At 44.1% G+C, this 19601-nt stretch overlaps 1 protein-coding gene across 2 annotated transcripts in view; it reads left to right on the plus strand.

The window, feature by feature from the left end:
- Window positions 1–19601, plus strand: part of LOC110502692 (collagen alpha-1(XXI) chain) — an 82253-nt gene that overhangs the window by 40097 nt on the left and 22555 nt on the right. For both annotated transcript variants that reach the window (XM_036960413.1, XM_036960414.1), the window contains 7 exons: window positions 6642–6695; window positions 6788–6841; window positions 7028–7081; window positions 14377–14430; window positions 15041–15094; window positions 15180–15233; window positions 19035–19088. In XM_036960413.1, the coding sequence (XP_036816308.1) occupies window positions 6642–6695; window positions 6788–6841; window positions 7028–7081; window positions 14377–14430; window positions 15041–15094; window positions 15180–15233; window positions 19035–19088 (378 nt within the window). The remainder of the gene's footprint in view (window positions 1–6641; window positions 6696–6787; window positions 6842–7027; window positions 7082–14376; window positions 14431–15040; window positions 15095–15179; window positions 15234–19034; window positions 19089–19601) is intronic.

Below are 19601 nucleotides of genomic sequence, written 5' to 3' on the forward strand. Positions count from 1 at the left end.
ATCACTTGTAATCAGAGGAAAAATATCAGTTTATTTCAAATTCTACACTATGTAACAATGAAACCCGTACATGTCATCCTACCACTGAAGTTAGGGCAGATGTTACATTTGAGGTTATTCCAAAACATGGGGGCTGTTTTATTGCATATGTTAACGTCCTTAGCAACTAAGAATCTTTGAGTTCAGTAAACATCGTTTAGTGTTTTGAGTCATTAAATAGAATTGAGCAATTATGTAGAGAATAATTATCTTATTCGGACAACCCTAACATATTCCTCAATGAATTTGTCGGCACAATTACTGTACATTAAATAAACAAATGGTGCCCACTTGCAGGGTAATCAAGTATGGGTGTGAAAGTGTAAAAGACATTACAGAATTGGCACTGTACCCTGTACAGTAGCCTAGTTTCCCATGACACTAAGGGTAAAGATCCATGCAGAATTGTAAGCCCAGACAGTTTTTTGCGTTATTACATACAGCCAGAAATAACTTCTGGATATCAGGGTGGCGGTAACTCACCAGCATTTTGACCAGAAATTCACATTTCCTGAATTGGATCCTTTGTTCGTACCACCCAACTCTACTGAACTTATCACAGAGGTTGCTCCAAGACGCCACCGGCAGAGAAGAGGTATTCAGAGTTTACTTTTAGTCTGACTCAGGAGGCGTGCACCTTCCTCCACCGCTCCTGGGTATATTACTCGCTAATGTTCAGTCCCTGGACAGTAAAGTAGATGATCTCAGGGTGAGGATCTTCTTCCAGAGAGACATCAGGGACTGTAACATACTCTGTTTCATGGAATCATGGCTCTCTCCGGATATACTGTCCCCGTCCATACAGCCAGCTGGGTTCTCAGTACATTGCGCAGACAGTAATAAAGAACTCTCCGGGCAGAATAAAAGCAGAGGTGTATGTTTCATTATTAACTACTCATGGTGTGCTTGTGGTAACGTACAGGAACAGTCCTTTTGTTAATTTGACCTAGAATACCTCACAAGCAAATACCACAACGGCTCTTAAGGAACTACACTGGACTTGTAAACTGTATGCCACATATCCCGAGGCCGAATTTGTAGCTGGGGACAAAGCAAATCTGAGATAACTGACAATCTGAAATCGTCCACCCACACAGACAGTGTGATGAAGAAGGAGCAACAGCTCCTCTTCAACCTCAGGAGGCTGAAGAAATTTGACTTGGCTCCTAAAACCGTTACAAACTTTTACAGTTGTACGATTGTGAGCATCCTTTCGGGCTGTATTACCGTCTGGTACAGCAACTGCACAGTCCGTAACCGCAGGGCTCTCCAGAGGTTGGTGACCTGTCACAGGAAGGCCAAAAAAGATCAACAAGGACTTCATCCACCCGAGCCAAGGGATTTTCACCCATCTATCATCCAGAAGGCGAGGGAGTTGGAGGTGCGTCAAAGCTGGGACCAAGAGACTGAAAACAGCTTCTATCTCAAGGCCATCAGATTGTTAAATAGCCATCACTAGACAGCTATCACCCGATTACGCAACCCTTCACCTTAGAGGCTTCTGCCCTATGTATATAGACATGGAACACTGGTCACTTTAGTAATGGAACACTGATCACTTTAATAATGTTTACATACTGTTTTACCCACTTCATACAGTATATATAGTGTATATACTATATTCTAGTCAAGGAGTATTCAATTGAACTATTGCTGTATATATACTATTCTATCCACGTATTCTTCAGATATTCAACATATTCACTGTCCATAATGTCTATACATCCCTATCACATATACAGTACCAGTCATAAGTTTAGACGTGTAACTCTGTTGTTTTTGTCGCACTGCTTTGCTTTTTCTTGGCCAGGTCGCAGTTTCAAATGAGAACTTATTCTCAATTGGCTTACCTGGTTAAAAAAAGGTGAAATAAAAAAAATACTACATGAAGAGTGATATAAAAGGTCCTTATATCTGATGCTTTCTCAAATGTATCAAAACCCCTTTGTTTCCCTTCATATAGCATTTCCTTATGAATGACTTCTGAAGCATCTATGTATATAAGCCTTAAAAAGAGCTTATGAAGGGTGTATGTATGAATGTTTTAAAAAGTTGCAATTTAATTTAACACACAGCTGATGCTGCCACCCCGTGCTTCACGGTTGGGATGGTGTTCTTCTGCTTGCAAGCATCCCCCTTTTTCCTCCAAACATAACGATGGTCATACTGGCCAAACAGTTCTATTTTTGTTTCATCAGACCAGAGGACATTTCTCCAAAAAGTACGATCTTTGTCCCCATGTGCAGTTGCAAACCGTAGTCTGGCTTTTCTATGGCTGGAGCAGTGGCTTCTTCCTTGTTGAGCGGCCTTTCAGGTTATGTTGATATAGGACTTGTTTTACTGTGGATATAGATACTTTTGTACTTGTTTCCTCCAGCATCTTCACAAGGTCCTTTGCTGTTGTTCTGGGATTGATTTGCACTTTTGCACCAAAGTACATTAATCTCTAGGAGACAGAACACATCTCCAATTCACTCAAATTATGTCAATTAGCCTATCAGAAGCTTCTAAAACCATGACATAATTTTCTGGATTTTTCCAAACTGTTTAAAGGCACAGTCACTTAGTCTATGTAAACTTCTGACCCACTGGAATTGTGATACAGTGAATTATAAGTGAAATAATTTGTCTGCAAACAATTGTTGGAAAAATGACTTGTGTCACGCAAGAAGTAGATGTCCTAACCGACTTGCCAAACCTATTGTTTGATAACAAGAAGTTTGTGGAGTGGTTGAAAAACGAGTTTTAATGACTCCAACCTAAGTGTATGTAAACTTCCGACTTCAACTGTACCACACCCCCTTGGGCCTTATTTCTTCAGTAAAGTACAGTACTTGGCAAGAGCACTTGGCTAACTCTAAAGGCTGTTGCTTCCTACTGGGAGGCAGGAGAAACTTTGTTACTCCTACTGGTGTGATAACTGGGCTCATGAGGAGGACCAGATGGAAACCATTCATATATCATTATTTGCAGGAAAGCTTTGTGTTTTAAATAATACGTCCAGATCTACATTATCTAGAATAGATCGTAGTCAAATGTAAGTAATCATTGCTGCCAGTTTTTTTGAACATGCAGTATATCTGCAGAGACTGAGAGTAGACTTTGATATAGTGGTCTGGTTGCCACTGAAGATATTGAAACATATTGGGTCTTCACCTGATTATATGTGAAGTGGCCTTTAGTCTGAATATAATGATTATGAAACAGACCATGAAGATAGTCATTGAAGCAAGTCCTCCCTGAGATGCTCTGTAATATCAAACAGAAAGAGAAAGAGATGAATGTGTCATTTAATTTGTGAAGGTGAATGTCGCTCTGACATTCACTCTGACAGTGTCTAGGTTAATGATAAAGTGCCTACATATCTTCGCTCTATGTTGGTGCGTGATTTCTTTGTGTTGCAGCGGAATTGTCTTACTGGAATTAATTGAATAAACCACTTAGAGTGTGTTGAGACTGATAGCTATGATGGAAACATGATGAAGACCTTGAGGGGAATATTACATTTGTATGAATGAAGCAAATGTTTTAGGGGAATGCATGGTCATTGTTTCCATGAAAGAGTACAGTATATCGTACCTTGCAGGGGAACCGTCACTGTGACAGGATAAATCTTGTAACTTGATTTAGAAGGTGTTTGTGCGTTAGCAGTCAGATTTCATTGAAACTGTTGAGCATGAAAGGTAACAGTCTCTGCGTGAATACTCACATACTAACTTTGAAATTCAGTAACAGAAAACATGAGTGGCACTTTTTCTGATATTACTTGTTTGCTTGTACCAGCTCTATTACTATCACACTGAACTTGCGGGGCTGGTTACCCGGACACAGATTTAGCCTAGTCCTGGACTAAAAAGCAAGCTCAGTGGAGAATCTCCATTGAAAGTCATTTTTAGGTTAGGACTAGGCTTGATCTGTGTCCGGGAAACCGCCCTGTAATCTTTCAGTATTGTTTGCCCAAGTGGCATATGAATTCAATTTTTGAATATCATCATTATTCAAGGTCAAGTTGTGTTCTTTTCTGCCTAAACTATATCATGGATAAAAGACCTATTGTTTCAGTCATTTTCATGACTTCAATTTGTTCATTGTTTTCTGTCAATGAACTATGTATCAACTCGCTGTTTGGATGACATTTTGAAGTCATATATTTTCATTGCTTTTTCCATTAGAGGCTTTGATATACTGTAAATTGGTCTGTGTGGGGTGTTCAACTTGCACTCAATACTGATCTCTACTGATGACTGAGGTCATGAGAAGTGTAGACCAGTTTACAGTACAATATGTTCTTTGTGAACATACTGTGGCCTTTGAATACTGGCAGTGCATTGTTGAAGCAAATCTTCCTCCAAAAGTGCAATAAAGTGATGAGAGAGTGTCTTTCACAAGTGTTTTGTGAAGTCATCACTTGTAATCAGAGGAAAAATATCAGTTTATTTCAAATTCTACACTATGTAACAATGAAACCCGTACATGTCATCCTACCACTGAAGTTAGGGCAGATGTTACATTTGAGGTTATTCCAAAACATGGGGGCTGTTTTATTGCATATGTTAACGTCCTTAGCAACTAAGAATCTTTGAGTTCAGTAAACATCGTTTAGTGTTTTGAGTCATTAAATAGAATTGAGCAATTATGTAGAGAATAATTATCTTATTCGGACAACCCTAACATATTCCTCAATGAATTTGTCGGCACAATTACTGTACATTAAATAAACAAATGGTGCCCACTTGCAGGGTAATCAAGTATGGGTGTGAAAGTGTAAAAGACATTACAGAATTGGCACTGTACCCTGTACAGTAGCCTAGTTTCCCATGACACTAAGGGTAAAGATCCATGCAGAATTGTAAGCCCAGACAGTTTTTTGCGTTATTACATACAGCCAGAAATAACTTCTGGATATCAGGGTGGCGGTAACTCACCAGCATTTTGACCAGAAATTCACATTTCCTGAATTGGATCCTTTGTTCGTACCACCCAACTCTACTGAACTTATCACAGAGGTTGCTCCAAGACGCCACCGGCAGAGAAGAGGTATTCAGAGTTTACTTTTAGTCTGACTCAGGAGGCGTGCACCTTCCTCCACCGCTCCTGGGTATATTACTCGCTAATGTTCAGTCCCTGGACAGTAAAGTAGATGATCTCAGGGTGAGGATCTTCTTCCAGAGAGACATCAGGGACTGTAACATACTCTGTTTCATGGAATCATGGCTCTCTCCGGATATACTGTCCCCGTCCATACAGCCAGCTGGGTTCTCAGTACATTGCGCAGACAGTAATAAAGAACTCTCCGGGCAGAATAAAAGCAGAGGTGTATGTTTCATTATTAACTACTCATGGTGTGCTTGTGGTAACGTACAGGAACAGTCCTTTTGTTAATTTGACCTAGAATACCTCACAAGCAAATACCACAACGGCTCTTAAGGAACTACACTGGACTTGTAAACTGTATGCCACATATCCCGAGGCCGAATTTGTAGCTGGGGACAAAGCAAATCTGAGATAACTGACAATCTGAAATCGTCCACCCACACAGACAGTGTGATGAAGAAGGAGCAACAGCTCCTCTTCAACCTCAGGAGGCTGAAGAAATTTGACTTGGCTCCTAAAACCGTTACAAACTTTTACAGTTGTACGATTGTGAGCATCCTTTCGGGCTGTATTACCGTCTGGTACAGCAACTGCACAGTCCGTAACCGCAGGGCTCTCCAGAGGTTGGTGACCTGTCACAGGAAGGCCAAAAAAGATCAACAAGGACTTCATCCACCCGAGCCAAGGGATTTTCACCCATCTATCATCCAGAAGGCGAGGGAGTTGGAGGTGCGTCAAAGCTGGGACCAAGAGACTGAAAACAGCTTCTATCTCAAGGCCATCAGATTGTTAAATAGCCATCACTAGACAGCTATCACCCGATTACGCAACCCTTCACCTTAGAGGCTTCTGCCCTATGTATATAGACATGGAACACTGGTCACTTTAGTAATGGAACACTGATCACTTTAATAATGTTTACATACTGTTTTACCCACTTCATACAGTATATATAGTGTATATACTATATTCTAGTCAAGGAGTATTCAATTGAACTATTGCTGTATATATACTATTCTATCCACGTATTCTTCAGATATTCAACATATTCACTGTCCATAATGTCTATACATCCCTATCACATATACAGTACCAGTCATAAGTTTAGACGTGTAACTCTGTTGTTTTTGTCGCACTGCTTTGCTTTTTCTTGGCCAGGTCGCAGTTTCAAATGAGAACTTATTCTCAATTGGCTTACCTGGTTAAAAAAAGGTGAAATAAAAAAAATACTACATGAAGAGTGATATAAAAGGTCCTTATATCTGATGCTTTCTCAAATGTATCAAAACCCCTTTGTTTCCCTTCATATAGCATTTCCTTATGAATGACTTCTGAAGCATCTATGTATATAAGCCTTAAAAAGAGCTTATGAAGGGTGTATGTATGAATGTTTTAAAAAGTTGCAATTTAATTTAACACACAGCTGATAAATGTGTTTCATCTACGAGCAACATTAATAAAGGGTGAATAGCTCATGACTTCCCATCTCTCCGCTTTTTTAAATAAAGGGCATCTCTGGCAACCGAGGAGTTCCTGGGCCACAGGGTCCAACTGGGACAGAGGTATCAGCTGCACTCTAAAGCAAATAGTTTTTATCAGACTAGGGTTTTTGATGGTAAATCAATGGAGCTGCTCTTTCTGTTCATTATTTCAGGGGCGACGCGGGGTTGATGGTAACAAGGGAGAACAAGGACGGCCTGGTGATTCGGTAGGAAGGTCAAAAAAGGGCATTAGTATTACGTTTTATTGGCATGATCTATTTTATGACACTGACGACCCGTTTTTAAGCAATATCACCAGTGATTGGATTCCAGAGTACGGATCAAAAGCTACTTCTAATAATCTACAATCCCTTTTAACACACATTTTATGTATAAATCTCTTGTCTTTTCAGGGTGAAAGAGGGGTTCCGGGATTACCTGGGCCATCGGGCCAAGCAGGTGAAAAGGTACACCATAAAAGTGGCTTCACTGAATGAGGTTATCAAATGTATGATTCTCTGTAGAACAGGGTTTCCCAACTGGCGGCCCGAGGGCCAAATTTGGCACATGGGTGGTTTTATTTGACGCCCCATGTTTTCTGAGCAAAATATATACAGTATGTATATTTGTTTTTTGCATTTTCATTGTTGGACATAAGAGCTGGTCTCTTGGATTCAAAATGAATTTTTATGAGGCAGTGTCTGTTTTATTATCAGCATATTGTAACGGTCTTCTTGTGGTGAAGTAGAGGCGGACCAAAAAGCAGCGTGATTATATTGATTCATGTTTAATAACAAAAAGGATAAACACGAACACTACAAAACAACAAACGTGGAAAACCAAAAACAGTCCTATCTGGTGCAAAACACAGAGACAGGAACAATCACCCACAAACACAGTGAAACCCAGGCTACCTAAATATGGTTCCCAATCAGAGACAATGACTAACACCTGCCTCTGATTGAGAACCATATCAGGCCAGACATAGAAATAGACAAACAAGACATCCAACATAGAATGCCCACTCAGATCACACCCTGACCAACCAAAACATAGAAACATACAAAGCAAACTATGGTCAGGGTGTGACAGCTTAATGACACTGGACAGAGGGGCAGCTGCTCGGGACAGAGGGGCTCCGGCGCCCCTGGGCCGAGGGGCTCTGGGCAGAGGGGCTCCGGCAGCGCCGGAGAGGAGGAAGGCTCCGGTAGCGCCGGAGAGGCGGGAGACTAGCACCTGTAAGGATGAGCCGGAGAGACAGCCTGGTGCGGGGGGGCTGCCACCGGAATGCTGGTGCGTGGAGGTGGTGACGGATAGACCGGACCGTGCAGGCGCACTGGAGCTCTTGAGCACCGAGCCTGCCCAACCTTACAAGGTTGAATGGTCCCGGTCGCCCTGCCAGTGTGGCGAGGTGGAATAGCCCGCACTGGGCTATGCAGGCGAACCGGGGACACCGTGCGCAAGGCTGGTGCCATGTAAGCCGGCCCAAGGAGACGCACTGAGGACCAGATGCGTAGAGCCGGCTTCATGACACTTGGCTCGATGCTTACTCTAGCCCGGCCGATACGTGGAGCTGGAATGTACCACACCGGGCTATGCACCCTCACTGGAGACACCGTGCGCTCCACAGCATAACACGGTGCCTGCCCAGTCTCTCCAGCCCCCCGGTAAGCACAGGAAGATTGCGTAGGTCTCCTACCTGGCGTAGCCATACTCCCTGTGAGCCCCCCCCCCCCCCCCCAATACATTTTGGGGGCTGACTCTCGAGCTTCCATCCGCATCGCCGTGCTGCCTCCTCATACCAGAGCCTCTCCGCTTTCGCCGCCTCCAGTTCTTCTTTGGGGCAGCGATATTCTCCAGGCTGTGCCCAGGGTCCTTCTCCTTCCAATTCCTCCGCCCATGTCCAGAAGTCTTTCTCGCGCTGCTCCTGCTGCTGCCCGTTACCACGCCGCTTGGTCCTGTTGTGGTGGGTGATTCTGTAACGGTTTTCTTTAGGTGAAGTAGAGGCGGACCAAAACGCAGCGTGGTGGTTATTCATGTTTTTTAATAAAGACACTAGACATGAATAAACTAACAAAACAATAAACGTAGAAAAAAAAAAAAAAAAAAAAAAAAACAGCCCTATCTTTTTTTTTATAAAAATAATTTATTATCATCAATACCATTCATTCTTTACAACTCATAATTTCCATACAAACTCAAATAGTGGTATTTTAATTTAAACAAAACAAAAACCCCAAACAAAACCTCAGGGGAGCATCTTCCCTCCCCGTCATCCTACAAACTACCTTTCCCTATCTCCCCGTCCCTAATCTATCCCCTTACAAATCTAAATGACACCCAGCCCTAAACCCCCCTTCCACCTCTCCCGGGCAGCATGCTGCCCCCACTTCCTCTCCTCCCTCTTCATCCTCCCCCTCAAATCTCCTTCCACCCTCCTCACTATCCCTTCCACCCCCCAATCTCTCCCTGTCTTCACCATGTTCTGCCTGGCTTCCCACAGCCCCCGTTTAAAGAGACTCATGAGAAGCCAGAGCAGAAACCTTTCCCTATCCGTCCCTCTCGCTCTCCCTACACCTCTCTCTAACCTGGCCCACGTCAATACAAAATCCCCCCTTACCAAACCTAACAACACCCGTGCCCTAGCCCATACTACTCCGGCAAAGGCACAGTCCTAAAAGACATGGCGCACAGTCTCCTCCCTGCCACAAGAAGATCTTGGACAGGTGGGGGATTGCACCAAACTATACCGGTACATGATGGAACGTACCGGCAAGCACTTATGGAGGCCCAACCAATTCAGGTCCTTGAGCCTGTTGTCCAGACCCCGCGCCTGCACTCCCTCCCAGACCACTTCCGAGATGCCCACTACAGGCGCCGGACTCCCTGCCTTTCTGACCTCCTCGTACAGGTGCCTGTGATCTAAACCTACTCGGGCAACTTCAACCTCAGGGTGCTCACGCAGCCACCTGGCCGCATGACCAAAGTGCCACGGCAGCTGTTCCGCTCGAGGACCCGTGTTAGACCACACCATTACGCTTCTCGCCTGATACGAGAAGAACACCCGCAGGAGGTAACCGGACGGGTGTATCACTGGATGAGCAAGCTCCGCTAACAAGAAAGAAACAAAAATTGCGTCCAGCTTGAGGGGGAAATGTGGTACCCCCCTACCTCCCTCCCCGATGGGACAAAGCATGCGTGCCCTGGCGACCCACTCGCACCTGCCACTCCACATGAACTGAAACACAAGCCTCACTAGAGGCCTCCTCAGACTAGCCGGCAATGGGTAGATGTACGCCAAATACAAAAGAGACGGCAACACATCCACCTTTAGAACCAGGACTTTGCCCATAAAAGACAAATACCTAGCCTTCCACATTGCTAGCTTCCTCTGTACCACTGCGATACGCATGTTCCAGTTTAGCGTCGCTGAGCCGGAGGTCTCAAAATGGACCCCGAGAATCCTCAGGGCCCCCTCACAGAGAGATAACCCCCCGGGCACATCCGTTCTACCGCGCCATCTTCCGAAAAACTTGACGGAAGACTTTGCATGGTTCAGAACTGCTCCCGACGCTCGGGTGAAATCCCCAAAGATGGCAAGGGACCTTGTCAGGCACGAGTCCTTGCACAGCAGCAAGGAAGTGTCGTCGGCATACTGCGTCATCTTAACACGCAGCCCACCACTTCCAGGGATCAACAAGCCTTCCACCCCTGTGTCTGCCCTAATGGCAGCCCCCAGAGGCTCCATGTACAGAACGAAGAGGAGAGCCGAGAGTGGGCACCCCTGCCTGACCCCAGACGAGAGGTCAAAAACGTCACCCAAGTGACTATTTACACTAACTCGGCACCCCGCTCCGACATATAATGTACGAATCCATCCTATGAACTTCTCCCCAAATCCTAATCGACCTAACACTCTGAATAAAAATGATCTATTCACGCGATCAAAGGCTTTCGCCTGATCTAGCGCTGCTACCATTAAAGGCAGTCCTCTATCTTCAACCCAAGCGATGGAGTCCCTGATTAACTGTAGGTTCCATCTAATAGAGCGGCCCTCTACCCCGCACGTCTGATCCTCATGGACAACGTAGGGAAGGGCTGTGCGCAACCGGTCTGCTAAAACCTTTGCAAGTAGCTTGTAATCTACACACAGCATGGTCAACGGCCGCCAGTTGCCAAGGTCTGTTACTTCCCCCTTCTTATATAAAAGTGACAGCACACCAACAGCCATTGATCCCCCCGGGACCCCCGTCTCAAGGATGGCCTTCAAGACTTCGAGGACCACTGGTCCAAGTATACCCCAAAACTTGAGATAAAACTCAGCCGGCAGCCCATCTATCCCAGGCACCTTCCCTTTTCCCATCCTCCTAAGAGCGCTCTCAACCTCTTCTAGTGAGATCTGGGCCTCCATCACTTCTCTAATGTCCTCCGGCAACCGCCTGGACAAGTGTTCTAAAAACACATTTCCCTGCTCTACATCTATTTCCCTTTCCTTAAATAAACCTTGGAAATGATCAGTTGTCACCCTGACCATATCCTCTGGTTCTCTAACTATACTACCATTTTCTTCCCTAACGCCATGCATTACCTTCCTACTCTGTCTGGCCCTAACCGACTTAAAGAACATAGCAGAACAAGTCTCATTGTGTTCTAGAAAGCCCCTATGCGCACGCTCCAGGAAAGCTCGAGCCTTCCGCTCCTGCAACTCCCTGAGCTGCGCCTTTAGGGTTGCGGATCTCTCCCAGTCAAACGACCCGCCGAGGTTGCCTGCCTCGTACTCGAGTTCAATTAACCTTTGGATACGATCCACCTCCCTCCTCTCCTCCCTTTTTTCCCTCTTGCAATACCCTATTATAAAAGCCCTAATCCTCACCTTAACTAATTCCCACCACTCTAACACCCCCTCGCACATGGACCGGAGACCCTCAAGCCTCCAAAAGAAACCATAAAACCCGTCAACAAAAGCCTGCTCCTCCAGCACATCCCGATCTAGCTTCCAGTACCCCCTACCAAAGAGGCAGACTGGCGACCCCACCTGCAGGAGCACCCCGTCGTGATCCGAAAAGAAAACAGGCAACAGCCGCCCAGACAACTTACCCAATGACCTGGGTACAAAAATATAGTCGAGCCTCCGCTCAACCCCCCTGGAGTTGCGCCATGTAGGACCGTCCATTTTCGGAGTAGTGTGCAGACCACCATCTACCAGACCATGGCAAGCCATTAGCCTGGCAATGGCACCTGCACTGCTATCCCCCCCTCTTCCTAAATCTGTATTAAAATCCCCCCCTATCACTAATTTCCTATTTGTGACACACAGGGGTGTCAGACAGTCCACCATCTCCCTCCTGTCTGCCACCACCTGTGGTCCATACACCACCACTAATCTAAAATTACAATCCCTTATCGTGACATCCACCCCTATAACCCTCCCCTGCATTACCACAAAAGAATCCTCCACTTTAACCTCCCTGTGCCCACACAAAATCCCTACCCCCGATGAGTGCACCCCCCCAACACCCCAAACCGACTCCCCCTTGTCCCACTCCCTCTTAAACCTATTAACATCCCCTCCATCCCTCAGGTGAACCTCCTGTAAAAAACAAAAATCAAACCCCACACCCTCCAAATAACTAAAAACCGCCCTCCTCTTAACACAATCCCTTAAACCCCTTACATTTAAACTAACAAAAGTCAAATCAGACCCCATGAAAGAATAAAATAAAAACATGTAATACAATCAAATTCTAAACCCAGACAGAAAAAAACAAAAACAGGAGACTCACCCGATGCTCCCCTGCTCCATATCTACCGGTGATGACACCATCTGTACTCCCAACATCCCCCCCTCTTCCTCCATCTCACCAACCCAGGATGCAGGAATAGTGTTTGGCTCCGGGGTGCCCTGCACCCTGGGTCTACCCCCACAATCCTCCCCCTCCCCAGTGCTGCAGCTGGATTGGAAAAAATTCGGGGAGGCTGAGTCCCCAAACAAAAAACTCCCCACCTCCTCCTGTACCCAGTCCTGAGTCCTGTTAGGTGTGTCCCCACCCAACAGATATTGAGAGCCTGTGGAAACCAGCAGCAACCCAGAGGTTTCTCCCACCCCCATCACTCTCTTGGCCATCCCCTCCCTCTCACTGTCGGCCAATCGCTCCCTCCTCTTCATTCTCTTCTTTGGTGATGACGGCAGTGGAGAGATACCAACCCCCCCCCCCCGCCAGCTCCTCCACCATACCCCTCATCTCTTCCACCAGGGCACATTCCCCCCAGTCCACTTGCTCTTCCACCGTCTCCTTCTCCACCACTCCTCCATCGCTTTCTTCTCTCTCATGCTCCTCCACTCGGTTGCCGTCTTCCGCCGCTTTTCCTGGTTCTCCTACTCCCGTGCCTTCCGTTTCCTTCTCTCTTCCTTCCGCCGCTTCTTGCTCCTCCTCCTTCCTTGTGGCCTTCCCCTCTGGACCTGTACTCTGATCATGAGGCGTGCTTCCTTCCCCTCCTCTTCTTCCCCCATCCCCCGCCCCTGCTCCCCCCCCAGCCGCAGACGCATATGACCGCTGACGGGCCGGGCACCCCCGCCACAGGTGTGCTGACGAGCCACACCCATGGCACGTCTTAGGCTTGTCACAATCCCTCGCCTCATGATCCTCAGATGCACAAAATCTGCATTTTCTTGTACTGCATGAGGCGAATATGTGACCGTAGGCCATACAGCGTCTGCAAAATGGGGGCTGACGTGCATAAAACAACGTCCCCCTGTCAGCCCCTAGGGAGAACATAGCAGGAGGATGGAGGTAGCCACCATGTCCCTTTGGGTCCTCTCTGAGGAGGGCCTGGAAACCTCTCCTCCCATTCCAAAACCCAAGGGAGTCTTTGAGGTGCCTTGCTGAGGAGACGTTATCCATATATCTCCCCAGAAAAGCCCTCACCTCTTCGTTCTTAACGTAAGGGTTGTAAATGTTGACAGTTACAACCCTAAAATTATTCTTCGCCAGACTTGTTATTTCGTAGTGGCACATCGGCCTCTCACCTCCCACTGCTCTTGCCCTTCTCAGGATATCATCGTGTTTTGCCTCTGTATATAGTGCCACGTCGTATGCTCCCTCCAACGAGTTGCCTTGGAAACAAAACACGTCCTTCACCGTCAGCTTTAGAATCCCCATCAATATTATCCTTCCAAAAGATTCCCGTCCTAAAGGCTCCATCTCCTTTTCCTTCCAAGCAAACCTAATCGTGTTAGCCAGCCCAATCCCAGGGACCGACCGTGTTGATGTATTTAGCACCATCTCCGCAAGGAGAATGGCGCTCGTTCTCTTCTCTTCCAAAACAAGTGAAAAGAAAAAACCAAAGTGACTGAGCCTATCTGGTGCAAACGATCACAGAGACAGGAACAATCACTCACAAACACACAGTGAAACCCAGGCTACCTAAATATGGTTCCCAATCAGAGACAATGACTAACACCTGCCTCTGATTGAGAACCATATCAGGCCAGACATAGAAATAGACAAACAAGACATCCAACATAGAATGCCCACTCAGATCACACCCTGACCAACCAAAACATAGAAACATACAAAGCAAACTATGGTCAGGGTGTGACACATATTGTCACTTGTAATTTTGCTAATGCAGGTGTTATGGGTCAAGTTTCAAATACTTTCACTGCCTCAGTTTCGGGAGGCACTTGATCAAATGTTGCGGAGGAGCGTTGCATGTTAATAACTTGTTATCAAACTTTCAGTATATTTCATTTCTTTCCCAGGGCTCTTTAGGTCTTTCAGGGGGACCAGGACTTTCTGGCATAGATGGCCAAGTGGTAAGAATATCACAACACAGTCATTTATCACATGGTTATATACAATACTGGCTAAATTAACAGTATATTTTTTATTTTATTTTTTATTTCACCTTTATTTAACCAGGTAGGTCTGTTGAGAACAAGTTTTAATTTACAACTGACCTGGCCAAGATAAAGCAAAGCAGTGCAACACAAACAACACATTTACACATGAAATAAACAAACATACAGTCAATAACACAATAAAAAAGTATATATACAATGAGTGCAAATGAGGTAAGATAATGGAGGTAAGGCAATAAATAGGCCATAGTGGCGAAATAATTACAATTTAGCAATTAAACACTGGAGTGATAGATGTGCATCAGATGAATGTGCAAGTAGAGATACTGAGGTGCAAAGGAGCAACAAAAAAAATAACAGTATGGGGATGAGGTAGTTGGATGGGCTATTTACAGATGGGCTATGTACAGGTGCAATGATCTGTGCTTAAAGTATAGGTTAGGTAGTAGTTAAAAGGCAACTTACTTGGGCTTTCAGGTTGACAAATATATAGACATATGTACTCAGTACATTGGCCTCATTGGTCCTTTCAATATTGGTAATCTTGATGATTTGCTGATTTCAGGGAGAAAAAGGAGGCAGGGGACACCCTGGGCCAGCAGGACATCCGGGAGAACCAGTACGTATAGGTACTCTGGTGTCAAACCAGGAGCTGATGTGCCTTTAAGTTTGAAAATATCTCTTTATCCCGTTCTTCAACTCAGGGTTTACCTGGAAGAGTTGGAAAGAATGGACTTCCAGGACAAATCGGTCAAAAGGTTTGTTTTTATGTCACTGATCATTTTACATTTACTTTTGAGTAATTTAGCAAATGCTGTTATCCAGAGAGACTTATAGTTAGTACATTAATCTTAAGATAGCTAGGTGAGACAACCAATTGTTACAGTCGTAGTAAGTACATTTTTACTCAATTAAAAAAAAAGTGCAAGGTTGTTTTTGTATTTTTTGTTTTTTTGGGGGGTGGGGATAAGCCTGAGATGTCTTATTTAATCAAAGAAAAGTTAACTTGCAGAGGGATGGGTTTGACGTATGAAAACATGGACCATCAGGTTGACTTGGCATAGTCGATCTGAACTGGACCCCCAAAGGATTTGCTGTTATTGTCTGGGAGTTCCCCAACAGTGGAAATCTATTATTGCTGTTAGCACCAGTGTGAGCTGTAAATGGGTTAGCACCATTGTGATCTATAAATGGGTTAGCACTATTGTGATTTATAAATGGGTTAGCACTATTGTGATTTATAAATGGGTTAGCACCATTGTGATTTATAAATGGGTAAGCACCATTGTGATCTATAAATGGGTTAGCACCATTGTGATTTATAAATGGCTTAGCACCATTGTGATCTGTAAATGGGTTAGCACCAGTGAGATCTATAAATGGGTTAGCACCATTGTGATTTATAAATGGGTTAGCACCATTGTGATCTATAAATGGGTTAGCACCAGTGAGATCTATAAATGGGTTAGCACCATTGTGATCTATACACGGGTTAGCACCATTGTGGTCTATAAATGGGTTAGCACATATTGTGATCTGTAAATGGGTTAGCACCATTGTGATCTGTAAATGGGTTAGCACCATTGTGATCTGTAAATGGGTTAGCACACATTGTGATCTGTAAATGGGTTAGCACACATTGTGATCTGTAAATGGGTCAGCACCATTGTGATCTGTAAATGGGTCAGCACCATTGTGATCTGTAAATGGGTCAGCACCATTGTGATCTGTAAATGGGTCAGCACCATTGTGATCTGTAAATGGGTCAGCACCATTGAGATCTATAAATGGGTTAGCACCATTGTGATATGTAAATGGGTTAGCCCCATTGTGATCTATAAATGGGTTAGCACATATTGTGATCTGTAAATGGGTTAACACCATTGTGATCTGTAAATGGGTTAGCACCATTGTGATATGTAAATGGGTTAGCCCCATTGTGATCTGTAAATGGGTTAGCACCATTGTGATCTGTAAATGGGTTAGCATCATTGTGATCTGTAAATGGGTTAGCACCATTGTGATCTGTAAATGGGTTAGCACCATTGTGATCTGTAAATGGGTTAGCACCATTGTGATCTGTAAATGGGTTAGCACCATTGTGATCTGTAAATGGGTTAGCACACATTGTGATCTGTAAATGGGTTAGCACCATTGTGATCTGTAAATGGGTCAGCACCATTGTGATCTGTAAATGGGTCAGCACCATTGTGATTTCTAAATGGCTTAGCACCATTGTGATCTGTAAATGGGTTAACACCAGTGAGATCTATAAATGGGTTAGCACCATTGTGATCTATACACGGGTTAGCACCATTGTGGTCTATAAATGGGTTAGCACATATTGTGATCTGTAAATGGGTTAGCACCATTGTGATCTGTAAATGGGTTAGCACCATTGTGATCTGTAAATGGGTTAGCACACATTGTGATCTGTAAATGGGTTAGCACACATTGTGATCTGTAAATGGGTCAGCACCATTGTGATCTGTAAATGGGTCAGCACCATTGTGATCTGTAAATGGGTCAGCACCATTGTGATCTGTAAATGGGTCAGCACCATTGTGATCTGTAAATGGGTCAGCACCATTGAGATCTATAAATGGGTTAGCACCATTGTGATATATTCACGGGTTAGCACCATTGTGGTCTATAAATGGGTTAGCACATATTGTGATCTGTAAATGGGTTAACACCATTGTGATCTGTAAATGGGTTAGCACCATTGTGATATGTAAATGGGTTAGCCCCATTGTGATCTGTAAATGGGTTAGCACCATTGTGATCTGTAAATGGGTTAGCATCATTGTGATCTGTAAATGGGTTAGCACCATTGTGATCTGTAAATGGGTTAGCACACATTGTGATCTGTAAATGGGTTAGCACCATTGTGATCTGTAAATGGGTCAGCACCATTGTGATCTAAATGGGTCAGCACCATTGTGATCTGTAAATGGGTCAGCACCATTGTGATTTCTAAATGGCTTAGCACCATTGTGATCTGTAAATGGGTTAGCACCAGTGAGATCTATAAATGGGTTAGCACCATTGTGATCTATACACGGGTTAGCACCATTGTGGTCTATAAATGGGTTAGCACATATTGTGATCTGTAAATGGGTCAACACCATTGTGATCTGTAAATGGGTTAGCACCATTGTGATCTGTAAATGGGTCAGCACCATTGTGATCTGTAAATGGGTCAGCACCATTGTGATCTGTAAATGGGTCAGCACCATTGTGATCTGTAAATGGGTCAGCACCATTGAGATCTATAAATGGGTTAGCACCATTGTGATATATTCACGGGTTAGCACCATTGTGGTCTATAAATGGGTTAGCACATATTGTGATCTGTAAATGGGTTAACACCATTGTGATCTGTAAATGGGTTAGCACCATTGTGATCTGTAAATGGGTTAGCCCCACTGTGATCTGTAAATGGGTTAGCACCATTGTGATCTGTAAATGGGTTAGCATCATTGTGATCTGTAAATGGGTTAGCACCATTGTGATCTGTAAATGGGTTAGCACCATTGTGATCTGTAAATGGGTTAGCACCATTGTGATCTGTAAATGGGTTAGCACCATTGTGATCTGTAAATGGGTTAGCACCATTGTGATCTGTAAATGGGTTAGAACCATTGTGATCTGTAAATGGGTTAGCACACATTGTGATCTGTAAACGGGTTAGCACCATTGTGATCTGTAAATGGGTCAGCACCATTGTGATCTAAATGGGTCAGCACCATTGTGATCTGTAAATGGGTCAGCACCATTGTGATTTCTAAATGGCTTAGCACCAGTGAGATCTATAAATGGGTTAGCACCATTGTGATCTATACACGGGTTAGCACCATTGTGGTCTATAAATGGGTTAGCACATATTGTGATCTGTAAATGGGTCAACACCATTGTGATCTGTAAATGGGTCAGCACCATTGTGATCTGTAAATGGGTCAGCACCATTGTGATCTGTAAATGGGTCAGCACCATTGTGATCTGTAAATGGGTCAGCACCATTGTGATCTGTAAATGGTTCAGCACCATTGTGATCTGTAAATGGGTCAGCACCATTGTGATCTGTAAATGGGTTAGCACCAGTGTTTCTTCTTGTTCCTTCTCAGCTTAGCCATCATTGATGTTTCCAGGTTTCTCTGACACATGGTTTTCATTATCTTAACAGCAGTTCATCATCATTTAGGATGTTGTGTCTGCGTTATAAATCCTGGATTTATATTCTTATTTTTTTCTCTCACATATAGCACCTTTAAAAAAAGTAGTTATTCAATGTATGTTCCTAATGTCTTGAGATTGGCAGTTTGTTGCAAATCATGGCTTGACATCATGGATAAATGGAGAGCTAATCCTGTAGAAACACACTGATACCTCATCTACTGCTAACGTTATGTATCAAAGATAGTTGAGACAATATCCAATGACTAAATACATGATTGAGTGCTGCTATCTCTTTTGAGCTGTACCTGTAATGGGTACACTGAAATATTAGGCATGATGTCTGTGTTTATGATATTTCTATGCATTATTTTAATCAATAGGGAGAAGTTGGAGCAGCTGGCATACCTGGTCTAGACGGAAGGGAGGGCCATCTTGTAAGTCATGAACACTTATATACTTTCTTTCACCACTGCTTATTTAGACTTTACATTCCAATGCACTCTAAATGGTGTATTTTCTTCTGTGCTTGGGTTTCTATAATAGGAAAAATTCCAGAATTGCCCCCCCCACCCCCTCAAATAAAACAAGTTCCTTGACTTTAGCAGGAGATATCCAAAACAGTCTTGGTCATCTGGGGCTATTTGAATCAAAGCAGACACCATGGAACATGAGAGTTTTTCTGACAGCTAGTACAGTGCCTTGCGAAAGTATTCGGCCCCCTTGAACTTTGCGACCTTTTGCCACATTTCAGGCTTCAAACATAAAGATATAAAACTGTATTTTTTTGTGAAGAATCAACAACAAGTGGGACACAATCATGAAGTGGAACGACATTTATTGGATATTTCAAACTTTTTTAACAAATCAAAAAGTGAAAAACTGGGCGTGCAAAATTATTCAGCCCCTTTACTTTCAGTGTAGCAAACTCTCTTCAGAAGTTCAGTGAG

The sequence above is a fragment of the Oncorhynchus mykiss genome, chromosome 23 (genome assembly GCF_013265735.2).
Source record: "Oncorhynchus mykiss isolate Arlee chromosome 23, USDA_OmykA_1.1, whole genome shotgun sequence".
NCBI classification, from domain to species: domain Eukaryota; kingdom Metazoa; phylum Chordata; class Actinopteri; order Salmoniformes; family Salmonidae; genus Oncorhynchus; species Oncorhynchus mykiss.